The sequence below is a fragment of the Dermochelys coriacea genome, chromosome 17 (assembly GCF_009764565.3).
Source record: "Dermochelys coriacea isolate rDerCor1 chromosome 17, rDerCor1.pri.v4, whole genome shotgun sequence".
Taxonomy (NCBI): Eukaryota; Metazoa; Chordata; order Testudines; family Dermochelyidae; genus Dermochelys; species Dermochelys coriacea.
This window is the reverse complement of record NC_050084.1, coordinates 25,199,612-25,225,290: the sequence shown is the minus strand read 5'-3', so window position 1 is coordinate 25,225,290 and position 25,679 is coordinate 25,199,612. Positions and strand designations below refer to the sequence as shown.

General features: G+C 50.4%; 1 protein-coding gene and 1 non-coding gene across 5 annotated transcripts; one reads left to right on the top strand and one right to left on the bottom strand.

Moving 5' to 3' along the window:
* Window positions 1-646: 646 nt before the first annotated feature.
* Window positions 647-23,010, top strand: BCL7B (BAF chromatin remodeling complex subunit BCL7B). Of its 4 annotated transcripts, none has more exons than XM_038375455.2 (6): window positions 647-912; window positions 4,334-4,409; window positions 5,018-5,114; window positions 6,853-7,023; window positions 7,507-7,586; window positions 8,265-9,916. In XM_038375455.2, exons 1-6 carry the CDS (start codon window positions 821-823, stop codon window positions 8,352-8,354), a joined length of 606 nt encoding a protein of 201 aa, XP_038231383.1. In that variant the 5' UTR covers window positions 647-820; the 3' UTR covers window positions 8,355-9,916. The 4 variants fall into 4 exon arrangements, with proteins under 4 accessions (XP_038231383.1, XP_038231382.1, XP_038231380.1 ...); XM_038375454.2 differs by lacking the exon at window positions 8,265-9,916 and adding an exon at window positions 22,109-23,002 and having other exon boundaries at window positions 707-912; XM_038375452.2 differs by lacking the exons at window positions 647-912; window positions 8,265-9,916 and adding exons at window positions 940-1,529; window positions 22,109-23,010.
* On the bottom strand, window positions 14,843-14,915 carry TRNAV-CAC. The gene has a single exon. It is a non-coding gene; the product is annotated as a tRNA-Val (tRNA).
* Window positions 23,011-25,679: the final 2,669 nt, after the last annotated feature.

The following is a 25,679-nucleotide window of genomic DNA, read 5'->3' as shown; positions in this document are numbered from 1 at the left end:
CCAATAACTGTTGTTATTGATGTATTCCTAGGTGTGTGACAGCTGTTGTCCCTAGACACCACATGGTCAAAGAGCCTTGGGCACTGCCCTGAGCTGACATGTTGAAACGCTGCTTCAAAGGGGGCATTTTACCGTGGCTGCCCTGCTAACCGACCCGGGGAAGGAGGCAAGTTGTTGGAAATGGGTCGCTCTGAGTTGACTGTGGCTGATGCTCGCTGGGCTATGCCCCAGTTGGAGGGGGTGCCCTGCTATATGCTGGGCTGGGGGCTGCAGGTCTACCACGTGTCTGCCTGGGTGCTAAGAGACGTGCACGGCCTTCCCTGCCGGGGAAGGGCTGGCGGCCGCGCAGGTCTCCATGCCCCCGAGTGGGGGGGGGAACTGGTTATGCAGCAGGCCCGGGCCTGGCCCGTCGGGGGAGCAAGTGCCGCCCAGCCCAGGCTGGGTCACCTCGGAGCAGCCACCAGTCCCTTGCCTGCCTGCTGGGGGCCGAGCGCTGGGGGGTGATGACCTCTGACCTTTCAACCCTCCGCAGTATCTCCACCCTGGGTCTGCCATGGAGAAGGGGGGACGTCGCAGCCCCCGAAGAGCTAAACGATAGCACAGGGACGATTTTCGCGCCTCCTCCCTCCACGCGTCGGCCCAAAGAGGGCGGGGCCGCGCATGCGTACTGGGTCACCCAGCGCCCTTCCCTCCGCCGAGGCAGAGCGGGCGCGCTGACGCATTACGCGCGGGGTGTGGGTAGGTCGGGTCGCGCGCATGCGCGGGGGGCGGGTCGTGGTGGCGGTGCTGCGGAGCCGGGGTTGCCGGGTCTGTGGACGCCATGTCGGGCCGTTCGGTGCGAGCTGAAACCCGCAGCCGCGCAAAAGATGACATCAAAAAAGTGATGGCGGCCATCGAGCGCGTCCGCAAATGGTGAGGAGCGGGGCCTGGGGGCGGGGCCTTGAAGTGTGGAGCCAATCACCGTGCCTCATCGGCTTCGGTGGTGGGACGCCCATGGAGAATAGCCAATCAAAGTTCCTCGGGAGGCAGCGGGCGGGGCCAGTGGGGGGAACATCCAATTACCACTCCTTACGGTTGAAAGGGCGGGGACACGAAGAGCAAGCCGATTGGCAGGGGTTACGCCCAATCACAATCCCCCCCCCCAGGCGTGCGGCTTCCGAGGAGCTTTTAGATGGACATGCTCCGCGGTCAATCAGGGCCCGCGGGCTGAGGAGGCGGGCTCTTCTGTTACTATGGGGCGCGCCCACCCTGAGCCGAAGAGTCCCGCGTTACGCACGTTCATTGGCCGGGAGGGCCCTGCCCTGCCCTGCCCTGGGGCGAGCCCGACTCCTGCGGCCGGGGCCGTGGACCAGGCCCAGCCCGGGGCGCGGAGGCCCAGCGGCGCAGGCCGGGCTCTGCCCGAAGCAGGGCCTGCGGCGGGCGTTAGCCCTGCCGCTGACTTCGTACCCGGCAAGCCCCGCCCCTCGCCTCGCCTCGCCGTGCCTCAGTTTCCTCGCTAGTGTAACGGTGCTCACCGGCGGGTGGGGAAGGTGCGTGGTGCTGTGCCCCTCCCCGCCCATCTCTTGGGCATCCCCGCTTGATGCGGCCGGGACTGGGGTCGGGGTCGTGGCTGGCACGGGGACGTGATGGGTAGGAGGGGCCTGGCCCCGTGTAGCTGCTGCCTTGGGGTCCGACGCCCTGCTGTAGCCCCCCCGTGCCGTGCACAAGACTGTCAAAAAGAAAAGGAGGGCTTGTGTCACCCGAGAGACTAATACATTTATTTTGAGCACAAGCTTTCGTGAGCTACAGCTCACTTCATCGGATGCATCGGCTAACACGGCTGCTACTCTGAAACCTGTCCAGACTGTCAGTTACAGGTTTGACCCCCCCCCCCCCCTCCAGCTGACCGGAACCCATCAGAGCCTGTCTACCTGCATTAGTCGCGCTGGTGAACCTTAAATCGGTTGAAGAACAAGTTCACTCTGCTTCTGCTGCTTAGCCAAAGTGCTGGGCAATGGAAGGGGCTGCAGCTGTTTTCGGGAAAGGCAATCCCAAAACAGAGCTGTGCAGAAACAGTAACAATCTCTCCCGAGGAAGCTGGGATAGGGGTAGTTTAGAGGTTCCCCTTTTCCTGTCCTTACAGCAGCTAAGACTCTGGGGGAGAATAGCAGCCGTTATTACGCAAGGTGACGCTCCTGAGTAGGGATTAGAGCTGGGCAAATAACTGTCTCTTCAGTTCACTGGCAATTCCAAATGTCAGAAATAAATCATTTTGTTCCAATTTTGGGTATTTTAAACTGTTTTTAAAAAAGTATGTGGAAAAGAAGAGTCACAGAATCTAATTAGAGTCACCCTCCTTATACCCGATAGCCCAGTGATTAGGGCATTCAGCTGGGATGCAAGAGACATGGGTTCAAGTCCCTGCTTCAAAGTACGGGTTTCCCCTGAGTGTCCTGCATCCCTAAGCACCAGGCTATGGGATGTTCTGGAGTGGGTATCTGTCAGTCTCTCTTGTTGAAGCTGTTCCAGTGTGGCTAAATAGAGTCATTGGAGCAGAGGATTGAAGGTGGGTGTGCCCCTAGGGGAGTGCCACCAGGCTAGAGCGTTACTTTCCCCTACGCTTGCTCTGGCACAATGACTATTTGGGTATTTTATAAAAAATGAAACTGCTTCTGCAGGAGAGCCTCTCACCCCCTCCCCCAGTACCAAATGGCCTGAGGACAGTCCTCTGAGATGGGGGAGGCCCTAGTTCAGGTCCTTGCTTTGGAGCCTATGGTAAGGATTAAAACATAGGTCTCCCAGATCCCAGGTGAGTGCCCTAACCACTGGGCTACTGGGTGTAATAAGAGGGGGCATCACCTCCTTCATTTTGGGAATGGTACTCAAGGCCCCATCCCAAACTGCCTCCCACCCTCTGCAAAGTGCTAAAAGCCCCATTCACATCTGCCAAAACCTCCAGCTTCCTCCACCTTGACAACCTTTGGAAGCAAGTATTGTCAATACACAAATCTGCAGCATATTGAAAATGGAGGAATACACTGAATTTAATATCCAAATAAATAGCACAGGTTACTGCACTATTATTTCAGTAGGACCCACAACGTGTTAAGTGCTGTTCTAATACAAAAGACCACCTGCTGCCCCAAAGAGCTTACAGTATTGATTGATGAACTCTTGCAATGGTGTCAGAGAGAAAAGTCATGGATAACTTTCAGATAGATATAGGGGGCTGCTCCTAGTCAAAGATGGGAGGAGGGATAGCTCAGTGGTTTGAGCATTGGCCTGCTAAACCCAGGGTTGTGAGTTCAATCTTTGAGGGGTCCATTTACAGATCTGGGGCAAAAATTGGGGATTGGTCCCCCTTTGAGCAGGGGGTTGGACTAGATGACCTCCTGAGGTCCCTTCCAACCCTGATATTCTATGATTCCCCTGAGCCAAGAGCTCAGCAGGTTGATAGTTGAGGCACATCAGTTTCATAGCCAATGGTTTAATGTGGCCAGCATCACATCCAGGTGCCTCTGACTGCCCTAACCCACTGGATCAGGCACCTATTTTGCAGTTGGGTGAACTGAAAGTAGCCTTTCAATGTGAGATCAAGCAAAACTTAAACCAGTGGCTGCAGTTAAAGCCCAGGGAAGTGGAAGGCCAGGGTGGCCAAGTTTTCATGGTTTTCTTTGCAATCCCAAGGTCCCACAGACCACTGTGAATCTACTCCTGCTCCGAGTAGATCCTCGGTAGAATGTCTAACTCTCCCATCCCCGTCAACCACTCATTTCCTACCCTTGTTTCAGCAAGGAGGGATTGGGATAGGCTTCTAGTTTCCCTCACTGCAAACCAGTTCTGCAGGCAGAGTGCAGATTTTGACACCACTGCACGTTGGCCCTGGTGATGTGAAGGTGAGAGGCACCAATATAAAAACTGGGGAAGAGAGAGCGCCATGCTGAGCATCTGAGTGAGCAGAGACCCCCCCTTCCAGCCAAGTCAGTCGGCTAGGAAAGCCTTGCTCTAGAGATAATGGGGAAAAGGCCCATTCTAGGGGAGACAATGTTCCCACAACCCCTGATTCCAGAGGAGTGTTTGTGTTCCTAGCCCTCATTGGTCCCCTAGAGGGCACTGGAGTTCACCCTCTGCTGCGGCTGCGGTTGCTTTTCTGGAGAGTTTTGTGGTGAGATTGTGTCCGTATCACTCTGCTTCTTTCCTGCCTAGGCAAGTGCATGCAGAAGTAGCAGCACTGCATGATCCTTAGCTGAATTTAATGGCTGTGTTCTGAGTAACTACCAGGACTTCCTCGGTTGTGTGGTTGGGAGAGATGGTTGGCTTTGTTGGTTGTAACCTGTCTCCTTCTCGGTGGCAGGGAGAAGAAGTGGGTAACGGTGGGAGACACATCCCTTCGGATATTCAAGTGGGTGCCTGTAGCAGACAGTAAAGAGGTAAGTGTTGGGTCTGCTGTAAGAAAGGCTCTTAAGGATTGCATGCGCCGGCTGGAGAGGAGGAGGACACACCTCACTGCTGAGGGGGACGGACTCTAGTTCTGCCCTTCAGAATGTCATCCCAGCTCCCACCAGGAAGTTCTGGTCTTTGGGATCTCCTCTGCATGGGGCAAACAAGCCCATGGGGCTCTCAGAAAAACACAAAAAGGGCATTGTTTCCCGTGGCTGCCCCTTGCTAGTCAGAGAACAGTGAACACATGGACTCTTTTTGCAGGGGGTCTCTGGGACAGGGGAGCTCTGGGGCCGATGTGTCTAGGGCCAGTTTGCTCTTTGGGAAATCCCCAGAGAGGATCTGGAAGGCCAAACTTTCCTTTTGCAATGGACTTCAGGCTCGGAGGTTGGCCCAGCAATCCACACAGATCTGTAATGTGACGTAGCCACATTCGCTGCACTTGCGGCCTGGGCAGGTACAGTGAACATAGGCGAATGTGCCTCTGGCTCTGCTGTTGCTGCCTGGGGAGGGCAGTACTCCTCAAAGACCTACTGCCTCTCTCCCCTCTGCTTGCTGAGTGTGACTCTGTTAATCCCATGTTCTCTCTCCCTTCAAGAAAGAGAAGTCCAAAACAAGTAGCAGCACTGCCCGAGAACCCAATGGCTTCCCAGCTGACTCATCTGCCAACTCCTCCCTCCTCCTGGAGTTCCAGGGTGAGTCTGCCTACCCCCAGAACACAGGCTGGCAGGGGGAGGGCACTGCTGCCGCTCATATCAAGAGGACTTTGTAAATGTTGAGGTGTCATTAGTACAGTATCTATGTCTTGCACATCCTCCCAGGAGCAATGCAGCTTTCCACAAGGGATGTTGTTCTGACACATAAGAACGGCCATATTGGGTCAGACCCATGGTTCATCTAGCCTGGTATCCTGTCTTCCGACAGTGGCCAATGCTGGGTGCCCCAGAGGGAATGAGCAGAACAAGCAATTATTGAGTAATCCATCCCATCATCCACTCCCAGCTTCTGGCATTCGGAAGCTAGGGAAACCCAGAGCATGGGCTTGCATACCTGCCTATCCTGCTTCGACTCCCTTCTCTCCAGTGACTGCTGTGGAGAGAGGCTGTTAGCTGCCTGCAGCCAGGACACCTTGCTCTACACCATTCCCTGTAGCGACTGGCACAGGGATCTCCTGCACTGTCATGATGATGCCTTTCTGGGTATGTCCCCCTTTAGGACAGTGGCTTGCAAGCATTTTACTGAAACGCCCCGCCAGCTGCACATTTTGTCTTTTTTAGTGATCCACCCAGGGTCCAAATTCATGGGCGGGGGGGGGGGGCGGATGCAAAATCATAGGTCAGCCTCCTCCTCCTCCGCTACTTTCTCCGTCCTTGCGTCACCAAGGGGGCACCAACACCCCACAGCTGGAGGTGTGGCCAGGCCAAACATGAGCAAGTGGTGCTGTGACCCCATGAGGCAGGTTGCAATACCCAGAGCATGGAGCTGTGCCCAGCCCCATAGGACATGAGCCATCGCTGCAGGGTGAGTGTGGGGCAGGCTTGCTGTCAACCCCTGCCCCTTCAGGGCCTCCCCTTGGAAAAGCTGCTGTAGGAATCCTAGGAGCAGGGGATAGTCCTGGGACTTCCAGGTAGCCTTTATTTGCGTCTCACAGCAGGGGTTGCAGGCAGGAAGGGGGACCGTACCCAGAGGCATGTGTCCTTCAGCTCATCTGGGTGGAGACCAGTGAATCATAGAATATCAGGGTTGGAAGGGACCTCAAGAGGTCATCTAGTCCAACCCCCTGCTCAAAGCAGGACCAATCCCCCACTAAATCATCCCAGCCAGAGCTTTGTCAAGTCTGACCTTGGAGGCAGTACCATTATTTTCCCCCGGAGTCTGTGGTGGATCCAGGATGGATTTTAATATTAAGGCCAGTCTTGCTCTTTGGCCCATTCCATTCAGCCATAAGGGCTTTAGGAGCACTGGAGGTCTCAGCCTCAGGGATTAGGAGCACTCTGTGAGGAAGGGATTCGGGGAGGAGATGTGAATGTCACGGTGATGTCAGACTGGGGGACAGGAACCAGTACAGCCTGGGAACCTCTACTGAACAGCTTTGTTTCCCATTCCCATGTCAGGTGCTCTTTGCTCAGCAAACACCCCAGGAACCCCTCCTCTGCCTGCTCTCTCTTCCCATGCTCAGGCGTTTCCTTCTCTCGGAGGAGCGGTATCCTGGGGAGTGACCCTATAACTAACCCTGGAAATCCAGGGCAGCCTAGCATACACGGCTTGGGAACCCCATAGGGAGAGGGGGGTGCAGAGCTCTCCTGCTGGCATGTGAATCCTCCCTGCTCCCTTGGGCCATTCTCTATGGGTGCCATCTTTCAGTGCTGCCCCCTGCTGTGCTACTGCAGCTGTGAACCAGGCATCCCCCCTAACATGCTGATGGTTTTTCAGATGAGACCAGCAACCAGAGCTCCTTGTCGGACGTTTACCAGCTCAAGGTTGACAGCAGCCCGAACTCGAGCCCCAGCCCCCAACAGAGCGAGTCAATGAGTCCTGCACATACGTCCGACTTCCGCACGGACGACTCACAGCCACCTACACTGGGGCAGGAGACCCTGGAAGGTATGATGCGGCCAGCTGCACTGGGAGAGGAGATGCTGGAGGGGGCGGGCCCTAAGGAAGGCGCAGTTCAGCCAGCCATTCTGGGCCTGGTGAGCCCTGGGAGAGGCACAGTACAGCTGCCCATGATGGGCTGGGTGAGTTTTTGCTCCTTGCCCTGGCAGGGATTTGCTGCCTTGTTCCTGTGCAAGAAATATGGCTGGGCAGGCTGTTTTCATGCATGTTTGCAGCAGCACTGCTGTGTTAATGCTGCCGCTTGTCCAACATGGTGTTGGCTTTTCCTAGGCCTCCCTATGGTGCAAGGGCAGCAGAGACCTGAATGCCCTCTAGGCATGGTGCTCCCCTCTGAGTCCTGGGAGAATGTTGTGCCTGCAGGCAAGGGAGCAGTAGCTGGCTGGCTAACTTGGTGAGGCCAGGCAGAGCTCTTGCTGCTAACATTGGGCTCACAGGGCCAGCACATCCGTAATCCTCCCCTTTCCCTTCCAGAGCCCTGCCTGCCTTCCTCGGAAGTTGCAGATGAGCCTCCCACTCTCACGAAGGAGGAGCCTGTCCCTCTCGAGACTCAGGTAAGAAGAAGGGGAACTAAAGCCTTCCCTACATATGTACAGGCCCAAACTATACCCTTCATCCCTCTGGTGTGTTGACTCTGAAACCTAACAGTGGCACATGATGTGTCAGCATTATGAACTGTTTCACTGCTGTCCTTTTGAGCAGAAGCATCCAGCTAATATACTTTCCCCACAGTCTTGCTCTGCCCTCTTCCCAGTTTCCCTAACCGTTTCTGTGCTGCAGTTCTGAGCTGTGAGTGCCAAAATCGATACTGCTTGGAGAACTGAAAATGTGAGGACAGCCTGAAAGAATCACAGTAAATAACCCAGGCCACTACCCTGAGCCTGCTGTTCTTGTCAGGTGCAGTTAATTAAAATGCTTCCCTGTGTCAGGTCATTGGAGCTGCCCCAACCAGAGGCCTGGCCTCAGAAGTGCGAGCATTTGCCATAGAGTGCCCTGGGCCTTGAATCTAGGCAGGGCACTGCTGAGAGCAAGCCCGTGCTGTTGGTGCCGCTAGTGGCCCATATAGGATGCTATGGGCCGCTGAGCCTCATCGTCGGATTTTATCCTCTGCTCCTCGCTTCATTGCTGTTGGCTCCCTATGAGCAGAGCCCCCAGGGCAGTGGCTGAGCTGTGCTCAAAGCTGGGAGCTGCATCCCGCATCGCTCATGACCTCTGCTCTCCTGCTGTTCCAGGGCACTGAAGAGGAGGATTCTGGGGCGCCGCCTCTGAAGAGATTTTGTGCAGATCAGAACTCTGTGTGCCACACGGCCTCAGAGAGCTAGGGACAGGCCCCTCCTGCCTGCCCCCGCTGCAGAGCCCTCCTGCCCTACCCCGGGACAGGCCCCTCCCACCAGCCCTCCGCAGAACCAGCTCGCCATCCCCAAGAACGGGCTCCTCCCTCCAGCCCCCCGCAGAGCCGGCCTGCCCTCCCCAGGGATGGGCCCCTCCCACCAGCCCTCCTCCCTTCCCTGATCCAGCCTGCCCTCCCCAGGGACAGGCCCCTCCTGCCAGACCCCTTCCTTTCCCTGAGCCAGCCTGCCCACCCCAGGGACAGGCTCCTCCCTCCAGCCCCCTGCAGAGCCCACCTGCCCTCCCCAGAGACGGGCTTCTCCCACCAGCCCCTTGCAGAGGAACTAGTCTGTAGACTGTCCTTCCCTCAGGGTCAGGCCAGGGCACCTCGCACCATCAGTACTTGCAAACTTGCCTCTATTTATTGGCTCCCTTTTCCTGCTGATCTGTGCTGGTGCAGCAGGGGCGGGGCTGGTCATGCAGCCTGCTCGTGTGAGGGGCTGAGTCCTCTGGGTCTCCTGCTGTGCCCGGGCACTGGGCGAGAACTGCAGCCTGACAGATGTTGTTCCCCTGCAGGACGATGGCATCTAGGGTCTCGTGCCCCCAGTTGCCAGGAATGAAAGAGCCGTTTCCACTGCACTAAGTAGTTTCTCTTCCCCATTGTTTCCATGTCCTGGAGCTTCCCCCAGTAAACAAGCCTCATCGATGTGCCGGGTTAGGTGAGCATTCGGGGCATGAGACCGCCCAGCACTGGAACTTTGACAAAGGCCTTTGCCCTGCAGGGCAGGGATCCTGAGCTGGGACACTGTGCAATAGCTGTTGGTTTAAGCCATTTGTGCTGGAGGAGACAGGTGCACGCGCTATGGAGGGTAGGCAGATGAGTGAGTCAGGGCACAGCCGCCATCCCCAGGCATGCGCTATGGGGCCTCTGGACGTCTTGCCACTCTCCCCCGGCCCCTGCAGGTTGGCAGTATTCAAGGGTGCAGGCTGTAGGCACAGAACCTTTAGTATTGGATCCAGGGAGGTTGCCACCAGGTCCCTGGCTGACTCTGCGCCTGGCATCGACCCACAGTTCCTTATGTGAGTGCCCATGGGAGAGGCTGAGGCCGCTTAGGGTTTCTTCAGCTTGAGGGTGGGGAGGTCCTGCTGTGAGGCCCACTCCAAGTCTACCTCAGGGACCGGGAAGGACACAGCAAGGTCTAGGGTCTCTCCCAGAAAACCCAGGGGCCTTGGTTCTCACTCTCCCAGCACTGTCAGGGTGGCATCATTTCCCAGTGTACCTTTACACTGCCGGCCCTTGGTGCCTGATCTGCACACTCTGGCACCTCTCTCACCTGGCTCCCAGTCAGAGCTGCTCCCCAGGCTTGTTTACCAAGGAGCTCCTGTCCCTCCTCTCCAACGCCATGGACCTGTTTCCTCTTTGTTGCGATCTGCATGTCAAATTGAGTCTGTGATTGAGCCTCTGTTGAAGCCGAAGGCGCCGGCTGTGCGTGGAAGTGGAGAGATATTTTAGCACTGAATAGAATATTTTTAAAATTAAACTATTTGAAATACAGTGTGTGAATTTCTCTGCAGCAGCCTGGAGAGGGCTGGATCCCCACCATCCTCTCCATGGACCTCTGTGGGTGCAGAAGCGACAGGACACAGGGACAGCATCTTGCCTGGGAAGGGGTGTCAGGCTGCTTTGTTCACGTCTTCAAGTGGATGCAGCTGCGTATTCTACTTAGTATGTGTGCCCTGCATGCTGAAGCTGGAGGATTTTCCCAGCAGTACCCCTAGAGGGGCGGGGCTCGTGCTGTGTGGCCATAGCTCCTCCCCTGACTGTATGAGACGGTACCACCTTGACCCCCCGACTCCCCTCCCCCCCGTGTTCCTTCTTACCACCCATGGCTGGAGTTGCAGCACGCTGTGCATTCTACCTCAGACTTCTCTATTTAGTGACATTTCGAGTTGTATGTGTTTCATTAGGACTGCAGAACAGCGTGTGTTAAGTTACTGTCAGCTGTAGGTTGTGTTTTTCTGGTGATGCCCCCATCAGCATTTAAACAATGTCCAGCGGGGAGGTGGCATCCCCACTAATAATTCCCACACACAGTGCTTGTTGTGTCCAGGCACAGCCAACATCAAGGTGCGCTGTTCCATTTGCACATCGTTTGCTACGCAGATTCAGGTGGCGGGGGATCTTTGTCTGAAGCAGCACCTGCTCCAGCAGGCAGGAAGATTTACACCTCTTCCTTCCAGATTCAGATTGCTAACCAGCAGCCACTGCTGCCCAAGAACAACTTTGCTACCTGGACAGCTATGTCTAAATTTGCAGACCAGCTGCCCGAGGCCTTGAGGGAGGAATTTCAGGCATTGGTCACCGAAGGCTGCTTGATGGCTAAGGCTTCTTTGCAGTCAACACTGGACATCGTAATAATTCAGCCAGAGTGAAGGCACCTGCAGTGCCCATGAGGAGGTGTTCCTGGCTGCAGAATTCTGGCATTGCTCCTGCTGTCCAGCAGGCCACTGGGGATTTGCCCTTTGATGGGCAGCAGCTGTTCTCGGATAAGATGGATGAGACTGCACTCCTTCAAGGATTGTAGGCTGCCCTAAGGCCCTTGGGGCTGTACACGCTGGTGGGACAGAGGCCATTACAGCATTCAACGGCAAGAACAGCAGTATTGTCTGCAGCACGTTTGGGCAGCTTTTCACTCCCCCGAGGCAGGACTGCCCCGGAAAAGGGCCTAGGCCCCACAGGAGGAAGCAATTGGGTTCAGGATTCAGCCAGTTCACATGCCATCCCCAGACACCTCCCAAGCACTCATTTTGACTCCTTGGTCCACAGCAGTGTTCCAGCCGTTGCTCTCCCTCCCCTCCCACCATCCTCTCCTCTGTGAATGGGCTGACTCACTTTTACAATGCTTGGGGCTCAATCACCACTGACAGCTGGGTCCTAAGCATCATCTGATCGGGCTGTGCCATCCAGTTCCTCTCCATCTGGCCCCATCCCTCTTCAGGGACCCCTCTCACAAGATACTGCTCCTTGAGCAGGTGTGCTCTCTGATGGTGTTGGGAGTGGTTGAGGAGGCTCCTCCAGAGCACCAGGGTCAGGTTTTCTATTCCCGGTACTTTCTGGTGCCCAAATCCAAGGGAGGGGTAAGGCCCATTCTTGGCTTTTGCAGCCTGAACAAATATATCAGATACATGAGGTTGCTAATGGTCGCTTTGGCACCTATCCTCTCCGTGTTGTATCAAACTGGTTTGAGGCCTGGATTGTCAGGACACCTGCTTTCATGCGACTGTTTTGCCAAGCCACAGAAAATTCCTTTCGTTTGTTTTGTTAGAGAACCATTTTCAGTCCACAGTGCTTCCCTTCAGCTCCTCTTCTGCCCCATGGGTTTTTACCAAATGCATGATCATCATCACGGCATAACTCCAGAAGAACGGGATCCACAGCTTCCCGTAGCTAGATGACTGGTTGCTGAGGGGCAGATCCAGAGAGGAAATCCTTTCTCATGTCGACACCACATTGCACTTGCTTGACCATCTAGGTCTTATCCTAAACACCGGGAAGTCCACTGTGACAGGTTGGATCACAGAAACCCCCTTGGGGCTGCCAACTCGTGCCAAGACTACTTCTGCCCCTGCTTTCCCTGCCAGCTTGGGACTCCAGCACCCTGACTTGCTGAGCCAGACATGCCAGTCTGCTCCAACACAGACCCAGGGTCTGAACCACATGCCCCAAAGCTGCAGACTTAATTGAAAGCAACTTAAGAAGTGTTCCTGTCTTTAACACTTGGATGCTCAACTCCCAATGAGGTCCGAATCCTAAATAAATCCGTTTTACAGGGTAAATTCATAAATTGTTCACCCTCGATAACACTGATACAGAGAGATGCACAGCTTCCCCCCCCCCCAGGTATTAATGAGGCCTTCTTGTTGCCAAGAAGGCCAATGGCATTTTGGGATGTATAAGTAGGGGCATAGCGAGCAGATCGAGGGACGTGATCGTTCCCCTCTATTCGACACTGGTGAGGCCTCATCTGGAGTACTGTGTCCAGTTTTGGGCCCCACACTACAAGAAGGATGTGGATAAATTGGAAAGAGTACAGCGAAGGGCAACAAAAATGATTAGGGGTCTAGAGCACATGACTTACGAGGAGAGGCTGAGGGAGCTGGGATTGTTTAGTCTGCAGAAGAGAAGAATGAGGGGGGATTTGATAGCTGCTTTCAACTACCTGAAAGGGGGTTTCAAAGAGGATGGCTCTAGACTGTTCTCAATGGTAGCAGATGACAGAACGAGGAGTAATGGTCTCAAGTTGCAATGGGGGAGGTTTAGATTGGATATTAGGAAAAACTTTTTCACTAAGAGGGTGGTGAAACACTGGAATGCGTTACCTAGGGAGGTGGTAGAATCTCCTTCCTTAGAGGTTTTTAAGGTCAGGCTTGACAAAGCCCTGGCTAGGATGATTTAACTGGGACTTGGTCCTGCTTTGAGCAGGGGGTTGGACTAGATGACCTTCTGGGGTCCCTTCCAACCCTGATATTCTATGATTCTATGATTCTATGATAATACATACTCAGGGTTAATTAAAAAGTAAAAAGTGATTTTATTAAATTCAGAAAGTAGGATTTAAGTGGTTCCAGGTAGTAGCAGACAGAACCAAGTGAATTACCTAGCAAAATAAAATAAAACACAAGTCTAAGTCTAGTACAGTAATAAAACTGAATACAGATAAAATCTCGCCCTCAGAGATGTTTCAATAAGTTTTTTTCACAGACTGGATGCCTTCCTAGTCTGGCCACAATCCTTTCCCCTTGTACAGCTCTTGTTCCAGCTCAGGTGGTAGCTAGGGGATTTCTCATGATGGCTTCGCTTTGTTCTGCTCCACCCATTTATATATCTTTTGCATAAGGTGGAAATCCTTTGTCCCTCTGGGTTCCCACCCCTCCTTCTCAATGGAAAAGCACCAGGTTAAAGATGGATTCCAGTTCAGGTGACATGATCACATTTCACTGTAAGACTTCATTACCCACTTGCCAGCCCACAAATATACAGGAAGACTTACAAGTAAAACAGAGCCATCTACAGTCAATTGTCCTGGCCAATGGGAGCCATTAAGATTCCAAACCACTATTAATCATAGAATATCAGGATTGGAAGGGACCTTAGGAGGTCATCTAGTCCAGCCCCCTGCTCAAAGCAGGACCAATCCCCAATTTTTGCCCCAGATCCCTAAATGGCCCCCTCAAGGATTGAACCCACAACCCTGGGTTTAGCAGGCCAATGCTCAAACCCCAACTTATAGCTAAAATTCTTGTTATTAATCCCTAAATGCAGAAGTGTAAGGTTATGCATTTAGGGATTAATAACAAGAATTTTAGCTATGTTGGGGACGCATCAATTAGAAGTAACGGAAGAGGAGAAGGACCTTGGAGTATTGGTTGATCATAGGATGACTATGAGCTGCCAATGTGATATGGCTGTGAAAAAAGCGAATGCGGTTTTGGGATGCATCAGGAGAGGCATTTCCAGTAGGGATAAGGAGGTTTTAGTACCGTTATACAAGGCACTGGTGAGACCTCACCTAGAATACTGTGTGCAGTTCTGGTCTCCCATGTTTAAAAAGGATGAATTCAAACTGGAGCAGGTACAGAGAAGGGCTACTAGGATGATCCGAGGAATGGAAAACTTGTCTTATGAAAGGAGACTTAAGGAGCTTGGCTTGTTTAGCCTAACTAAAAGAAGGTTGAGGGGAGATATGATTGCTCTCTATAAATATATCAGAGGGATAAATATAGGAGAGGGAGACGAATTATTTCAGCTCAGCACCAATGTGGACACAAGAACAAATGGGTATAAACTGGCCACCAGGAAGTTTAGACTTGAAATCAGACAAAGGTTTTTAACCATCAGAGGAGTGAAGTTTTGGAATAGCCTTCCAAGGGAAGCAGTGGGGGCAAAAGATCTATCTGGTTTTAAGATTCTACTCGATAAGTTTATGGAGGAGATGGTATGATGGGATAATGGGATTTTGGTAAGTAATTGATCTTTAAATATTCAGGGTAAATAGGCCAAATCCCCTGAGATGGGATATTAGATGGATGGGATCTGAGTTACTATAGAAAATTCTTTCCTGGGTATCTGGCTGGTGAATCTTGCCCATATGCTCAGGGTTTAGCTGATTGCCATATTTGGGGTCGGGAAGGAATTTTCCTCCAGGGCAGATTGGAGAGGCCCTGGAGGTTTTTCGCCTTCCTCTGTAGCATGGGGCGCGGGTCACTTGAGGGAGGCTTCTCTGCTCCTTGAAGTCTTTAAACCAAGATTTGAGGACTTCAATAGCTCAGACATAGGTGAGGTTTTTCGTAGGAGTGGGTGGGTGAGATTCTGTGGCCTGCGCTGTGCAGGAGGTCGGACTAGATGATCAGAATGGTCCCTTCTGACCTTAGTATCTATGAAAACACTGAGCTATCCCTCCCTCACCCAAAGAATTAAGCATGCTCCTGCCTGGGATCGAACCGGGGACCTTTCGCGTGTGAGGCGAATGTGATAACCACTACACTATGGAAACCCATAAAGATGGATTCCAGTCATCCTATTTGTATAAATGTATTCATTTCAATGAATTAATGGCCCACACTTTGCATAATTACAATAGGCCCTCAGAGTTATATTTCATATTTCTAGTTTCAGATACAAGAGTGATACATTTATACAAATGGGATGACCACACTCAGTAGATTATAAGCTTTGTAATGATACCTTACTAGAGACCTTTTGCATGAAGCATATTCCAGTTACATTATATTCACACTCATTAGCATATTTTTATAAAATCATATAGAGTGCAACGTCACATCCACCTTGGTTCCCACTCGGAAAATAGAGTTCCTTGGGGCACTAATAGACTCAACATGTTCAATAGCGTTTCTGCTGACTGTCTGTTTTCAGGCGATTTGCCACCTCTGTCTCACTGCAGCCTCAGCCTTCCTCAAGAGGTGGGATGTGCCGAGCCTCTTGGGCCACATGTCTGCTGGCACGCAGATGGTCCAGTTTCCAAGGCTATGTCTTCACCCCATTCCAGTGTGGCTCAGGGCAGTTTACTGGACTCTTCACTCCTTACACACATTGGTGTGTCTCCCTCCCCTGGTCCTGGACTCCTTGCAATGGTGGATGCTTCTCAAGAACGTTTTTCAGGGCATTCCCTTTGTCCGGCCCTTGCCAATCAGGTCTGCTGTCACTGAAGCCCCCCTGGTGGGCTGAGGGGCACAGGTGGGGTTGCTGAAAGTCCAAGGTTTGTGGTCAAAGCAGGAGACCTCTCTGTATATCCATGTGCTGGAGCTTTGGAGCAATGCTTGTCATGCTTTTTGGGACCATATTAGGGACTCAGTGGTTCACATATTTACCGACAATACCACCGCAATGTAGTATGTGAACTCAGGGGTGGCAGGTTTGTATAATTTTTGGTGGTGCGCAGAACAGGTCCAAGTCCCGCCACCCCTCCCAACCCCCCCCCACCTGCCTAAGGCACTGGGAGGGAGTTTGGGTGCGGGTTGTGGGCTCTGGGCTGGGGCAGAAGGTTGGAGTGCAAGAGCTGATGCAGGCAGTAGGCTCTGGGAGGGAGTTTGGGGGCAAGGGGTTGGGGTGCAAGAGGGGGTGCAGGGGCAGGCTCTGGGAGGGAGTTAGGGTGTGGGCTCTAGGCTGGGGGTTGGGGTGCAGGAGAGGGTGAGGGGTGGAGTGCTTACCTTGGGCAGCTCCCGAAAGTGACCCACACCCCCCTCAGGAAGCAGCTCCTAGGCGGGTAGCGCAGGCATCGCCTCCGCAGTTTCCATTGGCCACAGTTGGCAGTCGGCACTCGGGGTGGGGGTAGCGCACGGAGAGACACACTCACCCCGGGGGCCACAGGGACATGCCAGCTGCTTCCGGAAGTGGAGTGGGTGGGCAGGAAGCCACCTTAGCTCCGTTGTGCTGCCGGTGGTGGCAGCGGGGGCCCCGGGCCCTTTTAAATTGCCTGGGGGCAGCAGGCGGGGCTGGGGGGGGACACTCGGGGAGGCGTATGGGGGTGGCAGGTGGGGCCAGGGGAGAGACCTGGCCCCGAACTTTGGTGGAGCCGGGCCCCCGTGCTCTCATATTGGTGGAGCACAGTCCCATACAACTTGCCACCCCTGTGTGAACTGGCAGCGGGAGAGGGTTCTCAGCCAAGGGGCTATCAGGTGGTGGAAGTTCTGCATTGAGGAGAGCATCACTCCAATAGCTGACCGCTTGCCCGGGGTACAGAATCAGCTCACAGACCGATTCAGCAAGAATTTTTCTCCGAGTCACAATAAACAATAGCAAAGTGGGACAAAACAATACAGAAGTGAGGATTTCACAACTACATCTATAAAGACATAAGGGTTTCCCAGCTGTTTCTATTGATAAGTGAGTTCTTACCAGGCAGAAAATGATCAAACTAAATTTCCTTTTACATCTTCTAGGCTCTTCCCTTTCTTTGGAGGTGATAGATCGGATCACCATCCTAACAGCCCCAGATTGCCTTATTTCAATATGACTAGTTTGGAATGCGAGGAGGTGACTGTTCGCTTCCCAGCTTGTGGCTGCCCCTGCTGCTTAGCCAAAGGCATTGGCCTAAGAACAGGGCCTCAGACTGTCACAGTGAGACAAGGCCCTTACACAGATCCTTTCTTTTATACCTCTATAACTAGCTAAATGATAAACATACACCTAAATTCTTAAAGTATAGGCTGTTACAGACAGGCCTGAATATCTATATCCTAACACTCCTATGACAGGTTTCAGAGTAGCAGCTGTGTTAGTCTGTATTCGCAAAAAGAAAAGGAGTACTTGTGGCACCTTAGAGACTAACAAATTTATTAGAGCATAAGCTTTCGTGAGCTACAGCATGTGATGAAGTGAGCTGTAGCTCACGAAAGCTTATGCTCTAATAAATTTGTTAGTCTCTAAGGTGCCACAAGTACTCCTTTTCTTTTTGCTAACACTCCTATGTTCTCCTCTTCAACTCAGTCATACTACAACTGAAGGCATATGCACTGAGGATACCTGTCACGTGGAGCGAGGGTCTCTAAGCCCACCTCCTATTGCCTGGTACTTCTACAACTGGGGGTAGACCCACCTGCACCCTTCCCCCGCTAACTGGGGTGGAGAGAGGAATGCTAAACCTCCCTCCGGTTCTCTGTCATACTACGACTGAGGGTAGGGCTCACTTTTAATCATAAAATCCCCAACATGCAATACCAATAGTGCCGGACACCGCAAACATGAAATAACAAGGGCAAAGCAGTTGGTGCGCTCTGCAGGGCTCCCCCACCTCTGCAATTCTTCACCAAAATTGTGACAGATTTCTGTTTCCAGTCTGCCTGAGGCGTCAGGTGATCAGGCTGAGGCCACAGGATCTTTAAGGGAGGAGATGACGGAACACACCAAGTGTCTAAGTTTTAAAGCTTTATTGATAAAATAATAAAATAACAGTGGAGAGTGCTGGTGGGGAGGGGTTCCCTATGTCACTCAGAGGAAGGAAGAAAGCGTTAGTGCCCCAAGCCCTAACCCACTTTCATACTCACACCCGCACTACCAGAGGCTGGCCAGGTCTGGGTGTAAAGTAAGAAGAAGGGGAGGGGTGGATGGGAGTTCTGTCCTGTGCGCACAGGTCGTCCAGGGTCCACTGCCAATCTCTAGTTTGCTTCAGCTCTCAGGAGGGTTTTAAACCTTAGGGTCCTTTGGGGGCGTCTCAGTCCAGGACTTCTGCCCCGCCCTCCCCCATGCTCTTTGTACTGGTCCGAGCTGGCCTTTCATGACTTCTTTGGTTTTTCGAAAACATCCTGGCTTTAGGGACGCTACATCAGTTGTTTTCCCCCTGGTCGGCCTTCACTGTCTCGCTTGGTTTTGCAGCCACTGCAGATTTATGCAGTTGAATCTTCTTTTCTTGTGGCTGGTCGGAGTTGGAATCCAGGCCTCCCCTCCCCATCTTTCTTGGTAGGCTGCCAAGCATTGGTTGTGTGCTGTGGCCTTGTGCTGGAGCCAGCATCTTATCTTCGGACCGAGCTAGCAGAAATGTTGAGTTAACTTGTTCTCTGCTCTCTCCCTCCTTCCCCCTTTGGCCTCTTGCAGCCTGCATTCTTCCACTTCCTACTCACACCTTTGACCCTCCCCAAAATGCTTTGCGATGTTTGCAACAGCATTAGTAACATGCAGTGCTGATCTGCCTTTCCAAAGAACTCCCTGAGGGGGGTGTCATGGGGGTGTGACAATATCCATTTTCCCTTCTTGCTCCCCTTGCTGCCTGGAACTCCTCCCCATCCTCTTCCTCTAGTATACCATTGTTCATCGGGCCCTTCTGTCCCCAGATTCCCTTGATCAAATGGGGGCTCATTGTTGGCAGAAGTTACTGCCTGGACCGGTTCTATTTTCCTGTCCTTATTTCCTTTTCCCACTTGTCCCTGTGTGTCTCGGAAAATTACAGCTGCTCGAGAAATGTCCTGTTTGAACTCGGGGTATCCCCTAGCTGGATCTATGGGTTCTAAAATTACTTTCATTTTTGAATTCAAACCGTCTAACACTCCAACCTTAAAACCTAACACATTGTAACTGCGGGGGAGTCCCAATTACCATTGGCACAATCCTGGCAGCCAGGGCCAGTGTAGTAAGATGAGGCCCTGAAACATAAACCCTTGGTATCAGAGGACCGGTATGAGACGTAAGGCCTGAGCTAAAGTAATGGTCAAGACTTTGCTAACATAAAGCAAAGTTAAGCTGTGAGCAGAGGCAGGCCCTGCTCACAGAAGCTGGCAAGAAAAAGGCTGAGGTTGCATAAACATATGCTGTTGCACAAACATATATCTAAAGTGTATTGGATACCAGAACCGTATACAAATGATATAAGAACATTCTTATACCATCCACATAGATAACAAGGACAGGGGCAAAAGGCTAGTATGATGGATAGAGTTGTTTTGTTCAAACCAACATGTACAAGGTGAGAGGCGGCACCTCACTACGTAAAAGGGTGGTGCATAGTTACGTAAAGGGGTTGCACCTCAATACGTCAGGAGCGTTATATAGCTTGTTTGTACCTGTGTATAAGAATGCATCCCTGGGGCGGTGTCTTTGTCCGGCCTAGGGGGCAGTGGAAAGTCCCACCACTGACTGAGCTGAGTCCATTGCCAGGGAGCACATATTCGTAGTATGCTCTGTAGAATCTATGGGGAACTATCACTGTGCTTCGTTTGAGCAATAAACTTGGCCGACGTGCCTTCAGACCTTACTAGAGTCTGTGGTTATTGGGGGTTCTCTCGGGGTCTGCTGTGTTAGCTATCTGCACAGAGCTGGGACAGCACACAGAGGGAACACACATGCAGCCAACTGTTATCATCATCAAACACGAGCAGAGCACCACACCGGTAGCTTATGACAAGTTCTGACAACTCCTTTTTAGTAAAATACAGTTCTGGGGACTCCTGGGGCCCCTGTTCTGTTGCATAGAACAATCTCCCCCGTTGTCGGGCAGACATCACTACCTTTATTACTTCCTTCGCCCAGTTCCACATACTAGCAGCAGCAAATAAATGCTGTCTGCAAATAAATGCTCCTCAGCATCCCGTATTACTGCCCAGTCAGAAGCATTAGTACAGGCCTGGGCTAAAACTTTATAATCTGCCAGCCTCCACCCAGTTCACACAACACCAGTCCAGACATGTATCTTTATCTAGGAGTTCCAATAACTGAGCAGTCACCCGTACCTGATTTGGAGTAAAATCGGAAACTTCCGTAATATTTTGCCTTGTTTCCCTTTGTTGCTGTGCATCATCTGGGTTAGGTTCTGTTTTTGTTATCACCCTCTTGGGAACTGGAGCCACAGGATTGACTTGTTGTGCCTTTAATTTCAAATCCTGCAATTCCCTTTGCGCAGGGGCATGGGGCCCTTCAGGAAAGGCATGGGGGAAGGGGGTATGGCCATCCAGGATCTTTCCATTTGTGATTGATCCAACTACTCCCATTCCCACTCCAAGTATCATCCCAGGTGTCAGTATGCCCAGTGCTCACACTTCCTGCTCCCCTTACTGCTGCAACTCTGCCCCTCTGGGCTCCCAACAGTCTCTCTATTTGCTGCCTGCAGGCTGTGTGCTCGCTGCTTGTCTGGGCCCGATCCTGCTTTTCTTGTAACCCTGTTCTAACATCAGCACAAGCATCCCCCAGCTTCATTTGCAATGTAAATACTTCCCCATTTAGGTTTTCTACTTTCAGTTTCAGCTGTTCACATTCTTCTGCTTTTGCCTGTAGAACTGTTGCATTCTGTAATGCTGAAAAGAAAAGGAGGACTTGTGGCACCTTAGAGACTAACAAATTTATTTGAGCATAAGCTTTTGTGAGCTACAGCTCACTTCATGTAATGCTGAAGCCGCATTGGCACACTGAGATGCCTTATACTGAGCCAAATTATCCTTAACTATATCCAACTCCAATTTGTAATCCTCCAATTGCGTTTCTTGGAGTACTACAAAGCTGGAGAGATTAGTGACAGCTTTCCATACTGCCCAACCAGTGGCTGCTTTTATAGCCTTTTTCTTTGGTTTTGTCCTCAGGCACTTACAGAATGTTTCAAACACCTTAAAAGTAGACTCAAGGGCATCCCTCCCCTGGAAGGAATCTTGTTCCCATGGGCATGGACATGGACCCCATTGTGCTAGCAAGGAGGGTGGGTTCCTCAACTAACCCCTACCCCTCCTGGTTCCTTTTCTTTAACCTGAAGCTTCAGAGTGTTCATTCTATCAAGCAGGTGGCAATCCTTTCTGCTGTTCTTACCTTTGTATGACTATTTACTGTGTTTCAGAGTAGCAGCCATGTTAGTCTGTATTCGCAAAAAAGAAAAGGAGTACTTGTGGCACCTTAGAGACTAACAAATTTATTTGAGCATAAGCTTTCGTGAGCTACAGCTCACTTCATCGGATGCATTCGGTGGAAAATACAGTGGGGAGATTTATATACACATACAGAGAACATGAAACAATGGGTTTTATCATACACATTGTAAGGAGAGTGATCAATTAAGATGAGCTATTACCAGCAGGAAGGAGGGGGGGAAGGAGGAAAACCTTTTGTGGTGATAATCAAGGTGGGCCATTTCCAGCAGTTAACAAGACCGTCTGAGGAACAGCGGGGGAAAATAGTTTTACTTTATGTAATGACCCATCCATTCCCAGTCTCTATTCAAGCCTAAGTTAATTGTATCCAGTTTGCAAATTAATTCCAATTCAGCAGTCTCTCGTTGGAGTCTGTTTTTGAAGTTTTTTTGTTGAAGGATAGCCACTCACAGGTCTGTAATCATGTGACCGGAGAGACTGAAGTGTTCTCCGACTGGTTTTTGAATGTTATAATTCTTGACGTCTGATTTGTGTCCATTTATTCTTTTACGTAGAGACTGTCCAGTTTGACCAATGTACATGGCAAAGGGGCATTGCTGGCACATGATGGCATATATCACATTGGTAGATGCGCAGGTGAATGAGCCTCTGATAGTGTGGCTGATGTGATTAGGCCCTATGATGGTGTCCCCTGATAGATTCCTGGGTTAGTGGTTCTGTTGTGTGGTTGCTGGTGAGCGTTTGCTTCAGGTTGTAAGCCAGCCCCCCAACCTGAAGCAAATACTCACCAGCTTGAATAGAGACTGGGAATGGATGGGTCATTACATAAAGTAAAACTATTTTCCCATGTTATTTCTCCTCCACCCCACCCCACACTGTTCCTCAGACGGCAAAGACGATTTTGAATAAAACGCTGGAATATTTAAAAAAATACTGTTCAGATGAAGGATTTGAAGAAACTGTCAAAGAAGCAACAACAATAGCAGAGGATCTTGATTTTGAACCAACGTTTGCACCTCAACAATTCATTCGTCCTTGAAAAAAACAAGACAGTTTTGTTATGAGGCTCATGATGATCCTATTCTCGATCCAAAAGAAAGGTTTAAAGTTGAATGTTTCTATTGTATTTTGGATGTAGCTATAACTTCCATTGAAGAAAGATTTTATCAGTTGCATGGTCATTGTGAAATTTTTGAATTTTTATACGATATTTGAAATATTAAAAATTCATTTTCCAAAGAAGACATCATGAAGCACTGCCAAGATCTACATTTAGCGCTCAGTACTGATAATGCTGCCGACATTGATGGAGTAGAATTGTATGATGAATTAATAGCTTTATCTGAGCTAATAAGTCCTAAATCTTCTCCTCTAAAAGTGTTAGAATTTATAGCAAGAAATGATTTTTTCACTCTAAACGCTGCTATAGCATTACACATTCTTTTAACATTACCAGTATCAGTGGCTTCTGGTGAGTGCAGTTTCTCAAAACTGAAATTACTAAAAAATTATTTGAGGTCCACCATGTCTCAAAAGTGTTTGTCAGGACTCGCATTAATTTCAATTGAAAGTATCATTGAAAAAAAATTAGATTTCACTGAATTATTAAAAGAGTACGCAAGTATAAAAACCAGAAAAATTCAGTTCATATAAATTCTTTTAATTTATGAGAAACTGGACACACTGGAAGACACTAACGTTTTTCATTACAGTGTATAGTTGAACCCAAATTGTTTGCAATTGTGATTTTGTTAAAACTAAATGAGTACACTAGTAGGAAATTGTTTTATTTCACTAACTACAAATTCTCTGTTTTCATTTTTAAAAAATTTTAAACAGTCAAAAAAAACCAAACCAAAACAAAAATTGCAAAGTGCAAACATGTGTAAAAGCCTTCCCCCCCCCCCTCCAATAAAGGGCAGGGGGGGCAAATTTTTTTTCCTTGGAGCGGCAAAAAACCTAGAGCCAGCCCTGCCTTAACCAATCATTTTACTGAAATCTATCTAACCAATCCAAACATATTGTAACATAATTCTCTGACCAATTATATCCCACTACCCTAATTAACTTACACCTAGCAAAATTAATTATACAGCAGACAGAAACAATTAAAGAACCAGACAGAGACCATACAGATAAACAATAGGGAAGTGGGAACCATAATGAAAGGAATGAGGATTTCACAACCACAACTATTGAGAAGTCATTTCTTGACAGACAGATGTATACATATGTATCTTCTTACTATATGTTCCATTCTATGCATCCGATGAAGTGAGCTGTAGCTCACGAAAGCTTATGCTCTAATAAATTTGTTAGTCTCTAAGGTGCCACAAGTACTTCTGTTCTCTTGACAGACAGAATGTTATCAAACTAAGTTTTCTTTAACCATCTTAAGATCAGTTTCTTTACCTGCTGATAGTGGGGGCCATTAAGACAGGGTCTCCTTAACAGCCTGATATTACATCGTTTTCATGTAATTTAGATGGAGTGTGAGGATGTGACTTCCTGCTTCTCAGCTAATGGCTGCTGTTTGGCTGCTCTTTCAATCTGGCTGCAGACGAAGGCCTTAGGCTTTAGGCCTTAGGCCTTACAATATGGCTGCAGACAAAGGCCTTATCTTTACAAAACCTTTAAAGTTTTGAGGAAATATGTTTCCCCAAAGAAAATAACCCCAGGAGCAAGAAGAGCATTATTTAAAATTAGACAAATAATTAGTTAACATCTGTGAGATTACAAAAAATTACAGAAATAAAACAAATCTCAGGCTTACAGCCCCTTTAGGAGAATGGAGAAAGAAGGCCAAGCCGGGAGCTGCTTCCCCACCAGCAGGGACAAGAGGGGCTGCTCTATTCCTGGGGAAGATGGCAGCTGCCTCCCTCAGGCTCTGGGGCCACCTACAAAGCCTTCTTCCTGAACATCCTCAGGAACCTGGCCATCCTGGAACCGAGCAGGGGTGAACTAGACTATTAGAGAGAACCATGAACTGCTCAGAGACAATTAATGGAGAAGCAGCAAGATGGTCCAGGTCCCTGGAGGGGATCCTATTCCAGCCCCATTTCTTTGTGAGGGCTTCCACCAATGAGAACTGGAGAGCAACTCCCTCCTACCCAGTGGAGGGATGGAGCAGGAGAAAAGGACAAAAGACACAAGAGAAGAAGAGAAAGGAGGGAGGGATGGAGGAAAAGGACAAACCCCAGTGTCTCCAGTGATTCTAAAGGACAAAGTCCTAGGTGGGAAATAAAATTCTGCCACCTTAACCTCGTGTTTGCTGTGCCTAGAATTCAGCAGGTATCTGGTGGATCAGACTGAGCAGGCTCCAGACCCCTCTGAGGTTCTTATCTACTAAACCAGGTGGGTGGAGCCAGGGTGGGCCCGCCCCTTGTGCCAGAAGTGGAGGGTTGGAACAGGAAGTATAAGAGGTGGGTCCTCCACCTCGGTTGAAGGGGAGTCATGTGTTGTTTTCTGAATCAGGGAGTGAGTTTGTACCAACTTCTTCCACTGGGTGACTACCCCAAGGAGCTGCTTGAATGGCTGGCTGCCAAGTACCCCAAGGAGTCTGAGGGCCTGTGAGTGATGATGCCCTATGAATAGGTAGGAAGTAGCCTAGGGAAACCAGGCATTAGTCTAGTTGTATTTGCCGAAGCCACAGTCAGTGTAAAAAAAACAAAAAACAGTTAGTGTGTTTCAGCAGGATCTCTGCTCACCCAGTAGTGGGATTCCCTGCCACTGTTAGGGTCCTGTCCTGGGACCTGATAGAATAGGGTGGGTGGGTCCAGGTCTGCCTATCTCTGCTGCCAACCCCACCCCTCGGGTGGCAGCCTACTCATACCCACCTTACGCTGGATTGCCTGTGTTTCTCTGCTGTCTGCTCTTCCCTCCTGCAGTCCAGAGAGCTAGGCCACAGACTGGTTTTGGTCTGCCCTGCCCAAGGGGCCTGAGCCTGCCCATGCTAATTCCCTGTTGATCAGCTTTGCATAGTGGGGTGGAGTAGCTTCCCTCTGACGCTGACAGGGAGGAACCACTCCAAGCCACTACATGCCATGTTAAAAAACATAATCCAGTTCTGGTGTCCATGTTTCAAGAATTAGGTTAAAAAAACAGGAGAGGGTGCAGAAAAGAGTCATATTTGAGGGATGGAGAACATGCCTTATAATGAGACATTGAAAGAGCTCTATTCTGTTTAGCTTATAGAAAAGAAGATAGAGATGTGAGTTGATTGCACTGTTTAAGTGCCTTCATGAAGGGAAAATATTGGATATTAAAGGGCCCTCTAATCTATCTGAGAGAGGCATAACAAGATCCAATTGCTGGAAGAAGGGGGGAGAAAGATGTGGAAAAATTGGAAAAAGTCCAGTGGAGGGCAACAGAAATGATTAGCAAAAAGAAAAGGAGTACTTGTGGCACCTTAGAGACTAACAAATTTATTAGAGCATAAGCTTTCGTGAGCTACAGCT

Bases quoted from the DNA above. Each gene is read 5' to 3' on its own strand.
- BCL7B (XM_038375452.2), top strand. From the start codon at position 994: ATGGAGAATAGCCAATCAAAGTTCCTCGGGAGGCAGCGGGCGGGGCCA. The intron at 1,530-4,333 runs GTGCGTGGTGCT...TCTCGGTGGCAG, and splicing joins CTCACCGGCGGGTGGGGAAG to GGAGAAGAAGTGGGTAACGG. The intron at 4,410-5,017 runs GTAAGTGTTGGG...TCTCCCTTCAAG, and splicing joins CTGTAGCAGACAGTAAAGAG to AAAGAGAAGTCCAAAACAAG.